Source organism: Triticum aestivum, chromosome 2B (assembly GCF_018294505.1).
Source record: "Triticum aestivum cultivar Chinese Spring chromosome 2B, IWGSC CS RefSeq v2.1, whole genome shotgun sequence".
Classification (NCBI taxonomy): domain Eukaryota; kingdom Viridiplantae; phylum Streptophyta; class Magnoliopsida; order Poales; family Poaceae; genus Triticum; species Triticum aestivum.
This window is the reverse complement of record NC_057798.1, coordinates 742,817,457-742,837,679: the sequence shown is the minus strand read 5'-3', so window position 1 is coordinate 742,837,679 and position 20,223 is coordinate 742,817,457. Positions and strand designations below refer to the sequence as shown.

At 46.8% G+C, this 20,223-nt stretch overlaps 2 protein-coding genes across 3 annotated transcripts; one reads left to right on the top strand and one right to left on the bottom strand.

Moving 5' to 3' along the window:
• Positions 1–1,246: 1,246 nt before the first annotated feature.
• LOC123042403 (flavonol 3-O-glucosyltransferase UGT89B1-like) lies at positions 1,247–3,264 on the bottom strand. The gene has a single exon (XM_044464867.1). It carries the CDS (start codon positions 2,815–2,817, stop codon positions 1,408–1,410), a length of 1,410 nt encoding a protein of 469 aa, XP_044320802.1. The 5' UTR covers positions 2,818–3,264; the 3' UTR covers positions 1,247–1,407.
• A 784-nt stretch (positions 3,265–4,048) lies between these two features.
• LOC123042402 (protein COFACTOR ASSEMBLY OF COMPLEX C SUBUNIT B CCB4, chloroplastic) lies at positions 4,049–8,909 on the top strand. 2 transcript variants are annotated; one of them, XM_044464866.1, is made up of 9 exons: positions 4,049–4,234; positions 6,461–6,675; positions 6,753–6,931; positions 7,047–7,146; positions 7,240–7,313; positions 7,546–7,727; positions 7,798–7,868; positions 8,068–8,151; positions 8,328–8,909. In XM_044464866.1, the coding sequence occupies exons 2-9, from the start codon at positions 6,544–6,546 to the stop codon at positions 8,379–8,381; spliced, it is 876 nt and encodes a 291-aa protein (XP_044320801.1). In that variant the 5' UTR covers positions 4,049–4,234; positions 6,461–6,543; the 3' UTR covers positions 8,382–8,909. The 2 variants fall into 2 exon arrangements, with proteins under 2 accessions (XP_044320801.1, XP_044320800.1); XM_044464865.1 differs by having other exon boundaries at positions 4,051–4,234; positions 6,448–6,675.
• Positions 8,910–20,223: the final 11,314 nt, after the last annotated feature.

Below are 20,223 nucleotides of genomic sequence, written 5' to 3'. Positions count from 1 at the left end.
GGCATTGGAATTTTTTCTACACTCAACATTCACCACTACATGTAACATCCAAAAGTTGGCATATTTCGGGGTTCGTTTACTATATTTAACTAATTTAATGCATTTCTGGGTATTTAGTGAATATAATCAAAATTTAAACTGCAAGCGCATGAAAATTTTGACAAAATTGAGTTGATTTTTCTTAATTTGTGTTACCGAGTCTATGTTTAGGTCTTATCGAAGAAAAAGAAAGGAATTTCCACTGAAACAAATCCATCAAAAGTAAGTAATACATATGGCTCAATAGTGACCCGTCCCTAAGATTAACTTGTCATCCTACCTTGTTCATGTCAAACAACACTTCAAAAAAAAAGGTGTAGAATTCTCATAAATTTGAAACCTTTTATTTTTTGCGGGGAAAATTCAAAACCTTTGTGCTGCAGAAAATACGTATTAGTAAAAAGTTAGGGGGGATGCCCAACGGCTCATTAGAGTAAGGTGTGGATATCATCGGAAAAGGAGCAAAACAAGAAGACAAAAAGGGAAAATCTCTCATAATTTTCCTGTTTTTGGCTCGGATGTTCCCCTAAAATATGTCTTTTGCTTTTGGATTTTCAAACGTGCAAAATCCATATACACATATCTACTCTCTCCGTCCAGAAATACTTATCACAAAAATATATAAAAATGAATGTATTTAGAACTAAAATATGTCTAGATATATCCGTGTCTCCGACAAGTATTTTCGAACGGAGGGAGTAGATAAATGTCGACAAAATTGAAGAAAATATTTCAAACTGTCACAACAGGGCAACCATAAATAGGATGAACCGATGAAGCATGCATAATCCATTTTGATTGTTCATATCATATAAACGGCATAGCTGCAGCGAAAAAAGTTTGCCAAAAAAATCTATGCCCTCTGTCCCATAATGTAGTGTCAAAAAAACGTCTTACTTACGGACGGAGGGAGCAGGAAACTGAGCCATGTATACCGAGCAAGGTTTTGGTTACCAGTCGAAATATCAGGATTTCCCATGGTTACCGCGTATTTCCGTGCCCCTCGGTAAATCCCCATACCGAGCAAAAAATACCAATTTTTTGAATTTAAACACTTGATTTATAGTAAAGTACGTAGGATCTAATTAATGCCATGAGAGTTGGTTCTGACATGTTGGTAGCAACCCAGTTCCTGTTTTTGAGAGGTCTATGGTTCGAATGTTCGTTCATTCATTTATTTGAATTCAAAATTCAACTATAAAATCCATTCGAAATATTCTCGGTATTTCTTGGTAACCGTGGTAACCACATTCATCAGTCCCCCTCGGTAAAATTGCCTCATTCCGTAATCAAAACCTTGATACCGAGTGGATAGCAGAAACAACTCCGTGAATGTTCTCCAAAATCTATCGCGCCACGTTCAAAGGCTCAAAGCTTCTGAATCTCTAGCACCAGCCGCTCCAGATCCTCGCGCGAGCTCCCGCCTTCCTTGGTCGCGCCGGCTGCTTCCGCCGCGAGCTCCTTGGCGCGCGCCCGCGCGGCGCTCCCTCCCTCCCCGACAGCGCCGGCCAGCACGGCCGCGAGCTCGCCGGCGTCCGGGGCCACGCCGATCCCGCCCGCGCACGCGCGCACCGCGACGCGCGCTTCGTCCTCGAGCAGCCGCGCGTTCACGAACTGGTCCGCCGTCATCGGCCACGCCAGCATGGGCACGCCCGCCGCCGCCGACTCTAGCACCGAGTTCCAGCCGCAGTGCGTCATGAACCACCCCACCGCCGCGTGCCGCAGGATGGCCACCTGCGGCGCCCACCCGCGCACCACCAGCCCGCGCCTCGCCGCCGACGCGCGGGCCTCGAACCCTTCCGGGAGCACCGCGCCGTCGCCCGCGGCCCACAGGAACGGGACGGCGCTCCGCTCCAGCGCCTCGGCTAGGGCCGTCGCCACGGCCGGGGTCAGCACCGCCTGGCTGCCGAAGCACACGTACACGACCGAGCCTTGCGGGAAGCCGTCCAGCCACGGCCCGAGATCGCCGGCGACAAGAGCCGCCTCGCCGCCACGATCTCCGGAGCTGCTCGTCTCCGGCGCTAGCGGACCCACCGCCCACACGCGCTTGAACCCCAGGTCCTCGAGCGGCGACTCCAGGTACCTCCCCTCGAGCGCACGGAAGGTGTTCGACACAAACCCCCAGCTCTCCAGATTCCAGAGGAAGTTCTGCCTCACGGCCTCGCCGACCTGCTCCTCCACCTTGCCTTCCATGTAGCCCCTGTACATCCCGGAAAGCTCTCTCCACTGGAACCCCGGCTCGCCGGGAATCGCCGGGAACGAAACGCCGAACCCGTCATCGGCATCCGACGGCCGCTTGACCAGCCGACGGAACAGAGAGTGCGGGACGGCGGTGCCGAGGACGCCCGAGGGCGAGAAGACGATCCTGGGCACGCCGAGCTCCGCCGCGAGGGGCTGCGTCCACCCGCAGAAGAAGTCGGACACGACGGCGACGACGGGGTGCGAGTTCGACCTGGCCCACGCGAGGACGGGCTGGCGGAGCGCGGCGAGCGCGTGGATGAAGACGGGGAAGTAGGAGGGCGGGCAGCTCCTGGTGTTCTCGAGGCCCGGCGGGAGGGAGGGGTGCGCGGGGAAGGGGAGGACGAGGGGCTGGACGGAGCCGGGGTGGGCGGCGAGGAGAGGGGAGAGGAGCGGCGCGTTGGCGGGCGTGGTGACGACGGTGAGGCGGAGGCCGCGGGACGCGAGCAGCGCGGCCAGGTCGAGCAGCGGCAGCGCGTGGCCCTGCGCCGGGAAGGGGACGACGAGGAGGTGCGGCGTTGAGCGCGGCTCCGTGGCCATGGCTGAGGCTTGGAGATGAGTTCGTCGGCTGGGAGAGTTTGCCACGCCCTGCTCTTTGACTCTCTACTCTGCACTGCAGCATCCCACTAAATTTGCTGGGGCCCACCTTTTTTTTTTATCTCCTCACCACGCACGCATCCTCGAATGGAGAGGAAGACTTTCACCGTCCTGCCACCGTGCGCTACCGACGTGCTCTTGCTCTGCGTCTTCGCCGGCTCGCCGCCCTGGCGCACACTGGACGCGTCATCCAAGAGGAAGAGCACGGATCCGGTTCATATTCAAGTGGGCCGATGATGCCTATGCCATCGCCGGCAGACAAGACGCTGAGAGCAAGCAGTGTCCAAATCATGTAAAGTGCAGGGAGTGTTGATTTTAATTGATTTTTGTACGGCGAAAAAATAATAATTTGAAATCACTCTATAGTGTTGTTGTGATTGAATGTTATGACTGAATGAGAATGTCGGTTGCTACTTGTATATAATTTAACTGTTTAAATGACAAAATATTCCAGTGCTTCATTGAGTGTTATGACAGAATAAGTTTTCAGTGAGTGTTCCTGTGCATGTGCAGAGTTGAACAGAATTGGGTGTTCTTTTGCATACGAGTGTTCTTGTGTTATGACTGAATTGAACTGAGGGTGGAAAGTGTGAACGAATGTTACACTGGGATTGTTACAAAATACTGAATGTGAATAACCGAATAAGAGTTCTAGTTGGCACTTGCCTGAATGAGTGTTCTAGTAAACTTGTGCATGCCCAAAAATGAACAGGAAATTTGTGCACGTGGAGGAATGTGCAGAACTGACAAGTTGTGAATGTGTATGAGTTGAACAAAACTTAATAGAACTGTTGCCAAGACCTAAACAGAACAGAATAGCAAAATGTTGAACTGTTTCCAAGAATTAAACAAGTGAATAACAGATTGTTGAATGCTGCAAGAACTAAACAGCTGAATGGCAGGCAATATAACTCTGCAGTTTTTTTTTTTAAAATGAGCAGGGAACGCTTTATCAAGTTCGAATCGAAGCTAATGACTTCAGTTTGATCAATCGCAGTTACTACATCCGCTTCAGCAATGTCTTGAGGAGATGGACAGAAACGTGTCCTTTCCACGGGTTCGAGCTGCTGTCCTGTCTGTCGTCGGATGCACAAGGAACGGCCGACGTGCAACGACGTCCCTCTGCAGTACCATCAAATCCAGCACCCAATGGAACGACCGGCCGCGGCCGTTCCACGTCCAGCTACGCACCGGCGGCCGGCCTACTCACGCACAGGACTGCCGGCAGCCGCTCGCCTCGCGCCCTCGCCGGCCCCTATCGCCACCGCGACAGTGTGCAGTCCGCAGCAGGCTGGCGTGCCCAGCCGCGCAGTTCGCTCAGGCCGTCAGCCGCCCCGATTTGTCCGGAGACCGGAGGCAGGTACGGTCCTCAGTCCACCCTCTCCATTCCCCATGTCAGTAAAAGAGAACCATTGACATATCTGAACTTGATCGTAGTGAGTCTAGCAGATTTTCTGCTGCTCTAATTTCACTCATTCATACCTGATAGTGCCCAATTGCCCATAATATAAGTAAATGAGGTGAGGGAACCATTCCGCATGCCAAATGGACTGGACAAAGTTCATTCAGATTGAAATAGTCACAAGAATGTTCCATCTGTAAAATGCTCTTTAGCTCAGTCAAACTTACATCTTCTCATGGATATAATAAATGTTTCCAGTTTGAGATAGTACCTCATTCTTAAGCTCATCCAGCAATGTTATTAGCCTCTTGGCCGGACCTTATCTCAGCACGTACAAGTGAACGGAGTAGCACACTGAGAACATCCAAGTACACCTCAAGGCATGAGAAATTATTCAATGTCTTAGACGTCAATTCTTGGCCACTACTGGGCGCCGGCGCACCGGCCGAATTGTTCGGCCGGTCTGCCCGTAGCCGTTTGATCTGTACGTATAGCCGTCAGATTTGTCCCCACGATCAAAAAAAAAAGTTAGATCTGTCCCTGTCCTCTTCGTCGTTAACCTTTGCACGGGAAAAACGAGAGGAAAAGCAGCGCCGCTCCCGCGCGCGCCGACCGCCTCGCCTCCTCGTCTTCCCTCGCCGCCGGTCGCCGCCCTCGCCGCCGGTCGCCGCCCTCGCCGCCGGTCGTCGCCTACACTTCTCGTCGGCTCCACGCATGTAGCCGCATCCACCCGTGGTAGCAGCTCCGGTGGCGACGGCAGCAGCTCGCCGGCGAGCTCCATGGTTGCAACACCTTGATGCGCCGTCGTCGCCTCCCTCGCCGTCGAAGCTCGCTGCCCGGGGTTGTGTCAGCAACGACCAAGATTCAACGTCGTTCATGGATGCAGCAGAAAAAAACGCCGGTCGTAGCAAAAAAGAACGACAGTTGCAGTAAATTCGTCGTTGCCGTCGTCGCGGGTCGCGACTCCGCCATAATGGATGTAGCAAAATCACTCACCGATAGTAGCAAAATCATAAGACGGTTGCAGCAAAAAAAATGTTGCCGGTTTCGCTGCCGCCGGTTGAAGCTTTTGGTTGAAGCAAAAAACTGTTTCAAACATATGGTTGAAGCTTTTGTGTCAACGGTTGCAGCTTTTTGCGTTTCGCTGCCGCCGGTTGAACCTTTTTATATCGCCGGTTGAAGCTTTTTTTTTAGCCGGTTGAAGCTTTTTTTGTCACCGGTTGCAGCTTCCGCGGTTGCATGGTGGGCGGCCCTCGATTCCCGTCGTCTCCAGTTGAAGCTTTCGACAATGTCGGTTGTAGCATTATCGATCGTCAGTTGCAGCTTTTAATGTTGCGCAGCGGCCGACCCACTTTCTCATCGCCGGTCGTAGCTTTTCTCGTCGCCGGTTGCAACGTCATCGTCTCTGGTCGTAGCTTTTTTCGTCACCGGTCGTAGCTTTTCTCATCGCCGGTAGTAGCTTTTCTCGTTGCCGGTTGCAACATCACCGTCTCTGGTCATGGCTTTTCGTCTCCAACACCGGTGGAGTCGGATGCGAGGGCGTGGGGGATTTGTTGAGGAGGTGGCGTGGGAGGCGGCGGCCTGCTTGCCGGAGGAGAAACAGGTGAGGAAACGGAAAAAGGCCAAAAGGGATCGCCCCCATGCCGACGGGAAGGGGAGGCCGGCGACTCCATGACGGCCTGCGGACGAGATCCGACAGGGGAGGCAAGCCGGCTTGGAGGAACTGCGCGGATCTGCCCGGAGGCGCTCAGCGAGGCGGTGGGCGAAGGCTGCAGTAGCCATGAATGAGCTGTGATGCTTTTTTTTTCTAAAATAAAGAAGGAGAGAGATAAATGCGCATGCGAGAAGACGACCGGCCGAAGCGTTCGGCCGGTGCGCCGATTCCAAACGTTTCCCTCAATTCTTTGGTCCTCAGCCATCCTCTCCGCCCCCCATTTCAGTAACAAAGATGAATGATGCACCACTTCCATGTTAAACAAGCACTGTTTGAAATATCTGAACATATTGGACCTCTAAGCTACAATCTGAATATAATCCAGTTCCATATTCAGAAAGCATGCAAATTGTCTAGTACTTAAGAATTTTAGCATGTCTGTAAGACCATATTGATATATTTTTTATGTGTTATTGGTAAATTAATTAGAAAATTCACATTTTATATTTGTTGTCAGTTGTTTTTTTTAGGTGTACCATCCTAGATCCGCCACTGTCTCATACCAAAGACATTCGGGAGCAAACTCCACTGGATTCTGATCGAGCAGAGCCACATGGAGATGAACCTGCTGAGAAGCCGTACCTTCTCTCCGCTCCCATCGACACCCCGGCCGGCCTCCTCCCAGCGCCGCCGCCGCCGGCTTCCCTCCATAACATTCCTCCCGCCGCAGCCTCGTCTGCCAAGCGTGGGTGCCGCCCTCCCTTTGTCTCTCCTTGCCCCCATTGACCGACGCTGGGTAAATTCTTCGCTTCTTATCCGCAGCGAGGGGACAGGGTGTGCAGCAGGGCAATGCAGCAGCGGCAGGAGTGGGTGGGGGACTGGGTCCGGAGCAACGACACGCTTGTCCGCGCCCTCCCCATCCTCGTCGGCGGCGCGTCACTCCTCGCCGTCCTCCTCAACCGTGCCGTTTCCGGCATCGCCGCCGTCTCCGACGCCTCCAGGTCTCCCTGCACTACCAAATTGCTCTCTCTTCTTTGTGCTTGCAGTTCCGTTCTGTCCTCGGTCTTCGTAGATCCCCAATATTGCTCATTTGGTCTATGTTTGTTCTCCAAACAGTTCGCAGTCGAGGGCCGACATACTCACCTTGGCGCTCTCTGTAACTGATATCCTTGCCGGCCTTGTTTGGCTGTCAATCCGCCCAAAAACCATTTCTCCGGTGAGAATTATGCATCTTATAGTATGATCTGTCTCATAGTGGGATTCCTAGACTTAATTAGTATAGTGATTTCTCCATGTTAAATGATGCTAGGTCGCTCCTCGTGGCGTCGATTGTAAGCGAGTAGATGAGGATGTATCAAGTTCTGCTCTTCGTGAACTACTTTGGTAATTATATTCTACTCTGCGCAGTTTATGGTTTGATTTTACTTTGATTAAAAAAAAACTCTTTTCATCTCACAAGAAACAAACAGATTTTCTGTTGGGAGGCTGACTTCATCAGAATTTGAACCAAACAATCTCATCAAGTTCTGCGTATCCACATTTTCACGTCGAGTATTTATTTTGTGTGAAGGAATTTTTTTGTGAAGTTAGGTAAAACCTATTTTCTTATAAATAGGACATGGGATTCCTTGACGGCTGCAACTTGTTGCAAATCATTGGTCGTTGTGTATGGAGGTAATTGCAAACTTCAAGTTGGGGTTGCTGCTGCCTCTCCAGAAGATGGTAATGCTGTTAATGTGGATGCGCAGAAGTTCATGCAAGGTTCCCTTTACAAGAGTGCCATGGAATCCAAGAAGCGTGAGTGCCGCTTGTTATTCAGAAGCTTATATGTCTGTTTTCAGAAATTTCATCGTGGTCTTCTTTGCAGAATCTTATCTAGCAAATCTTGCTTTATATCCTGGAAGAACTGAGCTGCCATTTCTACCAACTAACACGCAGGTGCTAATTCATTTCATTTTCGATAAATTATTCTATGTCAGCATGCATTCAGACGATTTTAAATTGTTGTATCTCACAGTATCATTTGAGAAAAAAAAATCTCCACGTCATGTTTACAAATGATTGAATTCAAAATATAAATCATTTGTTTATCTTAAAATAGGAATGCACAGTGTTTAACATCTTCTCTGCTCTACAGGCCCTAATATTGCAGCCAATTGGCGATGAAGGAATTGCAGTTATTGGTGGTGACACTATAAGGGGGTTCACTAATCTTGATCAGGTATATTGTTTCTTTCAATATGATATTTTTGTATTTTTTGTGTTGAATACTTGAATTCATAATCTCTCCTAATAAACTATGTAGCTCCCATCCCTAACTTACAAGCTAAAGAGCACCACACATTGAATAATGAATTTGCTAGAGAATTACTCGTCATCCAATGATCTTCCTTGCAGGCATGGATTGCTATGATTGCAGACAAGTTGGATGCTACATTGTCAAAGCCTTAAGGTTGCATTGTTTGTTGGATATTCAATTAATTGCCATTTTACTCTGAAGTGGTTATGCAATCTTTACCTGATCCCAGAATTCATCAAGGTGATGTACAGGGCCTGGTATTGGCAAAATTTTGAGTGATTTGATGGGATGGCTAAGTTTGACAAAAATTATGGGATTGTAATATGCCCAATGGCAAATAAGGCGCATGATCATCCTATCCTTTTAAAAGTTTCTGCAGTGAATTGTTAATGAGGAGCACATGCCTCATTTACAGTTCATTACCCTGCTTTTCAATCTGCCAGTTAACTCGGTGGTCTTTCGCAAAGCTTCTTCCTCTTTGGAGGCCACGATGAAGTGCTGCAGGGACGACGCCGTGCTTGAGGTAGGTTTAGAGATGAGGACAAGCGGCATGTTGATGTTTGGCTCAGTAAACTTGTTGTCTGAGGGGTGATATAGCTAGCCCGCCCCCTCCTGTAAAAACTGCTCTTTGGTTACTCTTGGGTTTTAAGCAATAAGAAGAGATTCAGGTGGGTAAGTCAGTTAATGCTTTAACCCTGATTTCAGAAAATGCAAAGCACATTGTTGTTATTGTAAGGGTGGTGCCTACTTGATTCCACATGACCTACTCAGTAACAGTATGCTGGCTGTTATCATAAAAACATGATTAAAGGGTGAAGTTCCTTCCCTCGACTGTACGTTGCAGGTAGAAGTGTGACACCCTCGCGGATCCCACGTGGGTGGGTGAGCTTACGACCGTGTGGTCTAGCAAACCGAGCGCTCGGTTCTCTGCTGACTGTTATCATGGTGGAGCTGTCTGATCCAAACATTCTATAATTGACTTCTTGTTATAGTTATACTGCTTTGAGGCTATGTCATGAATGCATATGAACTATCATAAGAGCAACACTGTGATTGGTGAAATGTTGTCATTTTGAATGTTTTTGAAATGGATTTCTATAAGCAAATAGCTTGCACGCGCGCCCGGGGGGGGGGGGGGGGGGGCAGTTTTGGATAAAGAGGTGAAATGTTCTCTTTTTTTCCTTTTTTTTTTGCAGGGGAGGTGAAATGTTCTCAATTGTGCAATGAACTTCAACATATCAAACATTGGTTTAGGCCTCTTTTGGTTGCTAGGGAAATCTCTCACATGTAACACATAAATATAAGTACAATGTAGTAGATCACAGATAAATCTGCACAAATAAATATGAAAAAAAAGCCAAATACTACTGGCATATAAAAATCAGCGCATATAAACCAGAATATCAAAAAAAATCCATCACTTTACAAGTTTGAGATAGGGTAAAATTCATCATAGGTCACTAAACTTGAGCCGGTTGACACTTAAGTACCACTACTTCAAAATACCCGAACTACAGTCCATATACTTGCGCAGGGGGTTCACTTTGGTCCGTATATACGAATTGAGCTACGTATTTGCTGACTTGTCCGAGTCAGCCATTGCCAGCTATGCTTTGACCGCCACATGTGCAGCACCTGGTCGGGGGGGGGGGTTAATACCAGATGGCTGGAGGTTTTTTTTTGCAAATGCGCTCACCTGGTCATTAAACATCCCGCACCTGGTTGGACCGCACCGGACTGCACCTGTCTCCTCCCTCCCGCAACCTCTCTGCTCCCGCACCCTCTCTGCTCGTCGTCGCTGCCGAGGTAGTGCGTGTGCTCGTCGGCGTCGACGACGGCTCCATGAGCACGTCGTCGGACGCTGAGCCGCCGCCGTCCGCGCCGTTCGGGAGGGGCCTGCGCGACGTGCCTCTTGCTCCTTCGCGTCGCCGTGATGATGCCTCGCCGCCCCTGTACGGTACGTCGCCGTCGCCAGCAGCTCCTTTGCTCGACCAGTGCAATTTAGCTCCCGTAAAGAGTTCTTGGCCGCATCAATTGCGCGTACGAGCTAGGGTTTGGCCGTTCGTTCTACTCTCTAACGGATTCGGTGTGGGGTTGTAGGGTTTTAGCAGTTTGTGAAGATCTTTCTGACAGGCCAAAAATAGGGCTGCGTCATGGGGGGTTTGCAGTAGATGGCCATGTTTGCAGAGATCTGGAGTGGTTATGGTTCTTTCTCCCCCCCAATTTTTCATCGGTCCAGGGGTCTAGGGTTTAAGCAGTAAAGTTTGCTTTTCGTGTCAGAGTGTTAATTGGACCAAAAATTGTTGTAATTTGCAATTACATTGTCTCAGATTGACCAAAGATGGTTGCTTTTCGACCTGTAAGATCATACATTTGTTAATTGGAGCCATGAATCTCTGTTTTTGTTTCTAAAAAAGGAAAAAAGTATGAATGTTTTAACTGTAGTCTGAAATGTCTGAACCTCTCTGTAGTCTGAAATGTCTGAACTTTTTCAATTTGATTGTTTTGCAGGTCACTTAAGCAACCACTTCTCTGTTGAGGTCATACATGGTGGCTACTTTCTGTGTGTTGGCAAGCATAGGGATTACCACAAGGGCCACTCCATTTGGTATGACAACTGTGACATAGATAATTGGACACCTACAGTTGTTGCCAGTCTGGTGGAAGAAATTGGGTATTAGTTTGAGGGCAGGATCAGGGCTTATTGGTGTGTTCCTGGGTTGACAGTGTACAAGAATGGATTAAGAGAGATTAAGATGGGAGACAACACTATGACAGAGAACATGAAGGATTGTGTTCTTAATGGGAATCAATTTCAACAAATATTTCTTGATCATGATGAGAGCCTGAGATCATATATTTCTCATGTTCCTGTTCATTCTGATGATGAGGATCCTCCATTTGCCAAATTCAGTGGAAGTAGGCCAAAGAAAGAGCAAGTGCATGATCAAGAGGAGCAAGTAGAGCATGAGGAGCAAGAAGAGCAAAAGCAACAAGAGGAGCAGGCTGAGCTCACTGTAGTGGAACAGGAGCTGGCTCAGCATGATCAAGAGCATGATTCTGATCAAGAGCATGAGCAAGATGAAGCAGAGTCAGAAAGTGGAGCAGAGTTAGAAGAAGATGATTTCATACCAAGTCCACCCCAGCCTGGAACTACTTACCTTTCATCTCAGTTTGGGTTTAGGGCAAGGAAATCATGTAGGTTTTTGAACATGGATGCACCAGACACAGTAGTGCATGATTCAGATGAAGATTACATTCCACAAATTGTTGATTCAGACATTGATCTGCAGGATGATGATGACTTGTTTGACAAACATGTTGATTGTGAGAAGGGCAAAGGACCAACAGTCCAAGAAGAAGTTGATGATCCTACTGAAGATGTGGATATTTGTCTGCCATCCTCTGATGAAGATAAGGTGAAGCTGAATTTCAAAAGTTTTAGAGAGGAAGACCTGACTAAACCACACTTTCAAGTTGGCCAGACCTTTGGATCTGTTGAGTTCCTGAGGAAAGCTATCAAAGAGTATAGCTGTTAGGAGAGAGTTGACATTAGATGCCCTAGAAATGATAGGAAAAGACTGAATGCCATTTGTGAAGATGGGTGCCCTTGGACCTTGTCTGCATCATTTGATGGGAGAATCAACTGCTTCATGATCAAGAAATACAACCCAAAGCATACATGCATAAAGAAATGGTGTGTTAAGTCATTCACTGCTCCTTTTATGGCTGGAAAATATCTTGATTCTTTCAGAGCAGATGAAAACATGAACATGAATTTTTTTGCAAGGGTGGTTCAGAAAGATTGGAACATGACAGCAACAAGAAGCAAGCTTAGAAGGGCTAAGAGGTTAGTGAAGAAAGTTATTGAAGGGGATGAGTTGGAGCAGTACAACATCATGAGGGATTATGCACAAGAATTCAGAAGATCAAACCCAGGGAGTTCTTTCTATGTGGGTGTCAGTAATGGCATATTTGCAAGTTGTTATTTCTCTCTGGATGCCTGCAAAAGGGGTTTCATGCAAGCTTGTAGGCCTATCATTTGTTTAGATGGATGCCACCTGAAGACAAAGTATGGAGGTGTTATGTTGTGTGCTGTTGGCATGGATCCTAATGACTGCATTTACCCTCTAGCTTTTGCAGTTGTTGAGGTAGAGAACACTGACACATGGAAATGGTTTCTGTCAAATCTGAAGAGTGACTTGGGAATTGGAAACACAGACCCATGGACTATAATTTAAGACAAGCAAAAGGGCCTGATCAAGGGAGTGAGGCAGCACTTTCCTGATGCAGAGCACAGACACTATGTTAGGCATATCTGGCAGAATTTTCAGCAAACACACAAAGGAGATATTCTTAAAAACCAGCTATGGAAGTGTGCAAGGAGCACAACACCAGAACTGTGGGCTGCAAGCATGGAGGAAATGAAGGTCATAAGCCTAGAAGCATACAAGTGGCTTGAGCAGCTACCACCCAACACTTGGGTTAGGGGCTTCCAAAGAGAATTGGTCAAGTGTGATATCCTTTTGAACAACAACTATGAGGTTTTCAACAAATATATTCTTGAGGCTAGGGAGATGCATCTCAGATCAATGATTAACAAGATCAAAACACAACTCATGGTCAGGTTCTACAACAAAAGAAAAGAGGCAGCGACCTGGCCTGGCTCAATTTGCCCAAAAAATAGGAAAAGAATTGAGAGGAATATAGAGCTGTCAGCTACATGCATGGTTTCAGGGGCTGGTGATGGCATCTTTCAGGTTGACAATAGGAACATGACATACATTGTTGACCTGAAGGAAGAAAGTTGTACATGCAAAAGGTGGGATCTTAGTGGAGTTCCATGTCACCATGCAATTGCATGCTGCAAACATGAGAGGATTGATCCTGAGAGTTTAGTGCACTCCTGTTACAGTATAGAAGCATTCAAGCTAGCATACAAACCCATTATCAAGCCCTGCAGAGATAGGAGTGAGTGGCAGAAGATGAATGGCTATGAAATCAAGCCACCTGTATTTGAAAAAAAAGCAGGGAGGCCTTCAAACAAGAGTAGGAGAAAGCAGCCTTATGAGATTGAAAAGAAAGATGGAACCAAGGTGATGAGCAGACATGGAATCACAATAACATGTTCATACTGTCATGAAACAGGCCACAACATAAAGGATGTAATCTCAAAAAGGCTGGCATTTTGCCAAATCTAGTAGAGAGAACAATAAGAAGGGGTCCAAGGGCCATTCCTGATGATGTGTCAGATGATGAAATTGTTTTGGCACAACAAGATGATGGCCAAGGTACACAGGAGGAGGTTCAGGTCACACAAGAGGATGGTCAACTTACACATGAGGAGGTCCATGTTGATGGCCAAGTTACACATGAGGAGGCCCATGTTGATGGCCATGATACACATGAGGAGGTCATTGTCACACAAGATGATGAGGTCATTGTCACACAAGATGATGGAGCAGATAAACCAGTTGTTTTTCAGGCAGATTCTCCACTTTTGTTAATTTTGACCTCTTTTGTCCAGTCATTTTTGTTGTACTGATGTTAACATGTAATGTTTGTTTTGTACAGGTGCAGGACTTTGGTTTTACAATGGTTCATAGGATGCAACAATCCAGACCTGTTCCTAAAGAAGAAACTGAAGCCATTTTGCCAGACTCTTCATTCATCTCAAATGCAACCAGTTCTCACACTGCAACACAGACAACAACAACTACAAATGAAGGCAACCTGACCATGAAGTTTCTGAAGATGAAGAGAGACAAAGAAAGACAGATGGCAGCCAGGAGAGATGCAGCACTTGAGGCCATGAATGAGATGGCAGAGAATAAAGCAGAGGATGCAGAAGCAAAAAGGCAAGAAACTGCAAGGAGGAAAGCAGAGTCTTCACAAAGAAGAAGAAGAGCAGCACAAGAGAAGAAAGCTCTGGAATCTGTTGCAAGGTAGGAAGCTGCAGCAGCAAGAAAGGCTGCATTGCAAGAAGAGAAGGAGGCCAGAGCCCTTGAAGCAATGGCAGCTAAAGCAGAGGCAGCACTGAAGAGAAAAGAAGATCAGGAAGCAAAGAGAGCTATGGCAGCACTGAAGAGAAAAGAAGATCAAGAAGCAAACAAGAAACAGCAAGAAGAGGCCAAGAGATTAAGAGCTGAGCAGAGGAAGCAGGCAGGACCAAGTGGACATGTGCCCAAGAAGCTGAAGAGAGTGAACATGTTTGATGAGTTTAGATGATTTAGTGCTTTTGCACTTGTAATTTTTTGGCAAAAAACTTCAATGAGACTCTTTGAAACTGTTGGAGTTGGGATGATTCAGTGCTTTTGCACTTGTAATATTTTGGCAAAAACTACAATGAGACTCTTTGAACTATTGGAAATGTGAAGATTCAGTGGCTTTATTATTCAGTTGGAGTTCAAAATGAAAATTGTTGGAGTTCAGTGGCTTTATTATTCAGTTGGAGTTCATTGATTTATTCACTATTGGAGTATAGATAATTAACTGCGTAAAAGTTAAAAATTAAAACAATAAAGGTTGGCCTGGGTGTCGAACCCAGGACCTGTGGTGCGATAAACAACGTGCAATGCCAGTGTGATAGGAACTGTGCTTTGCTCAAGTGTTACTTGACAACCTACTTATTATTCTTCCACTCCCATCCAACCTACTTAACTGAATTTTTACAGTTCACTGAATTCAAAGTTATCTGAATTTTTACAGTTGTCTGAATTTAGTTTGAAAAGCTAACTGATGCGACGGGCACCACCATCTGGACCTCCTGCTCAGGGACGACGGGCGCCGCCACCTCCGGCTCGTCGTTAGAGAGGACAATCACCTCCGGCTCCTCCCAGCCAGTCGACCAGGACGAGTTGGCGGCATAGCCAGAGTCTTCGTCGGAGCCAGAGTCGTACTCCGACTCGGACAAGATGTACTCCGAGACATCGTCGTGCCCGAGGCGGTCGGGCTGGTAGTGGTCCCAGTACGCCATGTTGACAGGCACGGGGACGGACAGGTCGACGTTGTGGATGCGCTCCGTTCGCGAGCCAACGCGCAACGGATCCGGCTGGCGCGGAGCGGTGGCGGACCGGTACATCCACCACCGGGCTCGCTGCCCCGGGTCATCGAAGCGCGTCTCCTGCATCGCGAAGCGGAGGACAAGCGCAGGAGGGATACCTTAGGGGTCGTCGCAGGCGCGGTCCAGCTCGTCGTCGGTCATCACCTTCAGGAGGCCACGCGCATGGCAACGCAGCATCCCAATGTTGGGGATGAAGGAAATATGCCCTAGAGGCAATAATAAAGTTATTATTTATTTCCTCATATCATGATAAATGTTTATTATTCATGCTAGAATTGTATTAACCGGAAACATGATACATGTGTGAATACATAGACAAACTTAATGTCACTAGTATGCCTCTACTTGACTAGCTCATTAATCAAAGATGGTTATGTTTCCTAACCATAGACATGTGTTTTCATTTGATTAAAGAGATCACATCATTAGGAGAATGATGTGATTGACTTGATCCATTCCGTTAGCCTAGCACTTGATCGTTTAGTATGTTGCTATTGCTTTCTTCATGACTTATACAAAGTTCCTACAACTATGAGATTATGCAACTTCCGTTTACCGGAGGAACACTTTGTGTGCTACCAAACGTCACAACGTAACTAGGTGATTATAAAGGAGCTCTACAGGTGTCTCCAAAGGTAGATGTTGAGTTGGCGTATTTCGAGATTAGGTTTTGTCACTCCGATTGTTAGAGAGGTATCTCTGGGCCCTCTCGGTAATGCACATCACTATAAGCCTTGCAAGCAATGTGACCAATGAGTTGGTTACGAAATGATGCATTGCGTAACGAGTAAAGAGACTTGCCGGTAACGAGATTGAACTAGGTATTGGATACTGACGATCAAATCTCGGACAAGTAACATACCATTGACAAAGGGAACAACGTATGTTGTTATGCGGTTTGACCGATAAAGATCTTCGTAGAATATGTAGGAGCCAATATAAGCATCCAGGTTCCGCTATTGGTTATTGACCAGAAACAGTTCTAGGTCATGTCTACATAGTTCTCGAACCCGTAGGGTCCGCACGCTTAACGTTACGATGACAGTTTTATTATGAGTTTATAAGTTTTGATGTACCAAAGGTTGTTCAGAGTCCCGGATGTGATCATGGACATCACGAGGAGTCTCGAAATGGTCGAGACATAAAGATTGATATATTGGAAGCCTATATTTGGATATCAGAATCGTTCTGGGTGAAATCGGGATTTTACCGGAGTACTGGGGGGTTACCGGAACCCCCCCGGGGGTTAATGGGCCTACATGGGCCATAAGGGAGAAGAGGAGGGCCGGCCAGGGCAGGCCGCGCGCCACCTCCCCCCTAGTCCGAATAGAACAAGAAAGGGGGGGCGGCGCCCCCATTTCCTCTTTCCCCCTTCCCCTTCCTTCTCCAACAAGGCAAGAGGGGGGAGTCCTACTCCCGGTGGGAGTAGGACTCCTCTAGGCGCACCCCTAGGGGCCGGCCGCACCTCCCCCTCCCTCCTTTATATACGGGGGCAGGGGGCACCTCTAGACACACAAGTTGATCTTCGTGATTGTTCCTTAGCCGTGTGCGGTGCCCCCCTCCACCATATTACACCTCGGTCATATTGTTGCGGTGCTTAGGCGAAGCCCTGCGTCGGTAGAACATCATCATCGTCACCACGCCGTCGTGCTGATGGAACTCATCCCCGACACCCTGCTGGATCGGAGTCCGGGGATCGTCATCGAGCTGAACGTGTGCTGAACTCGGAGGTGCCGTACGTTTGGTGCTTGGATCGGTCGGATCGTGAATACGTACGACTACATCAACCGCGTTGTTATAACGCTTCCGCTTTCGGTCTACGAGGGTACATGGACACACTCTCCCCTCTCATTGCTATGCATCACCATGATCTTGCGTGTGCGTAGGAATTTTTTTGAAATTACTACGTTCCCCAACAGTGGCATCCGAGCCTAGGTTTTATGCGTTGATGTTATATGCACGAGTAGAACACAAGTGAGTTGTGGGCGATACAAGTCATACTTCTTACCAGCATGTCATACTTTGGTTCGGCGGTATTGTTGGATGAAGCGGTCCGGACCGACATTACGTGTACGCTTACGCGAGACTGGTTTTACCGCCGTGCTTCGCACACAGGTGACTGGCGGGTGTCTGTTTCTCCAACTTTAGTTGAACCGAGTATGGCTACGCCCGGTCCTTGCGAAGGTTAAAATAGCACTAACTTGACGAACTATCATTGTGGTTTTGATGCGTAGGTAGGAACGGTTCTTGCTCAGCCCATAGCAGCCACGTAAAATTTGCAACAACAAAGTAGAGGACGTCTAACTTGTTTTTGCAGGGCATGTTATGATGTGATATGGTCAAGACGTGATGCTATATTTTATTGTATGAGATGATCATGTTTTGTAACCGAAGTTATCGGCAACTGGCAGGAGCCATATGGTTGTCGCTTTATTGTATGAAATGCAAACGCCCTGTAATTGCTTTACTTTATCACTAAGCGGTAGCGATAGTCGTAGAAGCAACAGATGGCGTAACGCCAATGATGCTACGATGGAGATCAAGGTGTCGCGCCAGTGACGATGGTGATCACGATGGTGCGTCGGAGATGGAGTTCACAAGCACAAGATGATGATGGCCATATCATATCACTTATATTGATTGCATGTGATGTTTATCCTTTATGCATCTTATCTTGCTTTGATTGACGGTAGCATTTTAAGATGATCTCTCACTAAATTATCAAGAAATGTTCTCCCTGAGTATGCACCGTTGCGAAAGTTCTTCGTGCTGAGACACCACGTGATGATCGGGTGTGATAGGCTCTACGTTCAAATACAACGGGTGCAAAACAGTTGCATACGCGGAATACTCAGGTTAAACTTGACGAGCCTAACATATACAAATATGGCCTCGGAACACGGAGACCGAAAGGTCGAACGTGAATCATATAGTAGATATGATCAACATAGTGATGTTCACCATTGAAACTACTCCATCTCACGTGATGATCGGACAAGGTTTAGTTGATTTGGATCACGTGATCACTTAGATGACTAGAGATATGTCTATCTAAGTGGGAGTTCTTAAGTAATATGATTAATTGAACTTAAATTTATTGTGTACTTAGTACCTGATAGTATTATGCTTGTCTATGTTTGTTGTAGATAGATGGCTCGTGCTGTTGTTCCGTTGAATTTTAATGCGTTCCTTGAGAAATCTAAGTTGAAAGATGATGGTAGCAATTACACGGACTGGGTCCATAACCTGAGGATTATCCTCATTGCCGCACAGAAGAATTATGTCCTGGAAGCACCGCTGGGTGCCAGGCCTGCTGCAGATGCAACTGACGACGTTAAGAACGTCTGGCAGAGCAAAGCTGATGACTACTCGATAGTTCAGCATGCCATGTTTTACGGCTTGGAACCAGGTCTTCAATGACGTTTTCAACGTCATGGAGCATATGAGATGTTCCAGGAGTTGAAGTTAATATTTCAAGCAAATGCCCAGATTGAGAGATATGAAGTCTCCAATAAGTTCTATAGCTGTAAGATGGAGGAGAATAGTTATGTCAGTGAACACATACTCAAAATGTCTGGGTATAATAATCACTTGATTCAACTGGGAGTTAATCTTCCTGATGATAGTGTCATTGACAGAATTCTTCAATCACTGCCACCAATCTACAAGAGCTTCGTGATGAACTATAATATGCAAGGGATGGACAAGACTATTCCCGAGCTCTCCGCAATGCTAAAGGCTGCAGAGGTAGAAATCAAGAAGGAGAATCAAGTGTTGATGGTCAATAAGACCACCAGTTTCAAGAAAAAGGGCAAAGGGAAGAAGAAGAGGAACTTCAAGAAGAACAACAAACAAGTTGCTGCTCAAGAGAAGAAACCCAAGTCTGGACCTAAGCCTGAGACTGAGTGCTTCTACTGCAAGCAGACTGGACACTGGAAGCGGAACTGCCCAAAGTATTTGGCGGATAAGAAGGATGGCAAAGTGAACAAAGGTATATGTGATATACATGTTATTGATGTGTACCTTACTAATGCTCGCAGTAGTACCTGGGTATTTGATACTGGTTCTGTTGCTAATATTTGCAACTCGAAACAGGGACTACGGATTAGGGGAAGATTGGCTAAGGACGAGGTGACGATGCGCGTGGGAAATGGTTCCAAAGTCGATGTGATCGCGGTCGGCACGCTACCTCTACATCTACCATCGGGATTAGTTTTAGACCTAAATAATTGTTATTTGGTGCCAGCGTTGAGCATGAACATTATATCTGGATCTTGTTTGATGCGAGACAATTATTCATTTAAATCAGAGAATAATGGTTGTTCTATTTATATGAGTAATATCTTTTATGGTCAAGCACACTTACAGAGTGGTCTATTTTTATTAAATCTCAATAGTAGTGATACACATATTCATAATGTTGAAACCAAAAGATGCAGAGTTGATAATGATAGTGCGACTTATTTGTGGCACTGCCGCTTAGGTCATATCGGTGTAAAGCGCATGAAGAAACTCCATACCGATGGACTTTTGGAATCACTTGATTATGAATCACTTGGTACTTGCGAACCATGCCTCATGGGCAAGATGACTAAAACGCCGTTCTCCGAAACTATGGAGCGAGCAACTGATTTGTTGGAAATCATACATACTGACGTATGTGGTCCAATGAATATAGAGGCTCGCGGCGGGTATCATTATTTTCTCACCTTCACAGATGATTTGAGCAGATATGGGTATATCTACTTGATGAAACACAAGTCTGAAACATTTGAAAAGTTCAAAGAATTTCAGAGTGAAGTGGAAAATCATCGTAACAAGAAAATAAAATTTCTACGATCTGATCGTGGAGGAGAATATTTGAGTTACAAGTTTGGTTTACATTTGAAACAATGCGGAATAGTTTCGCAACTCACGCCACCCGGAACAGC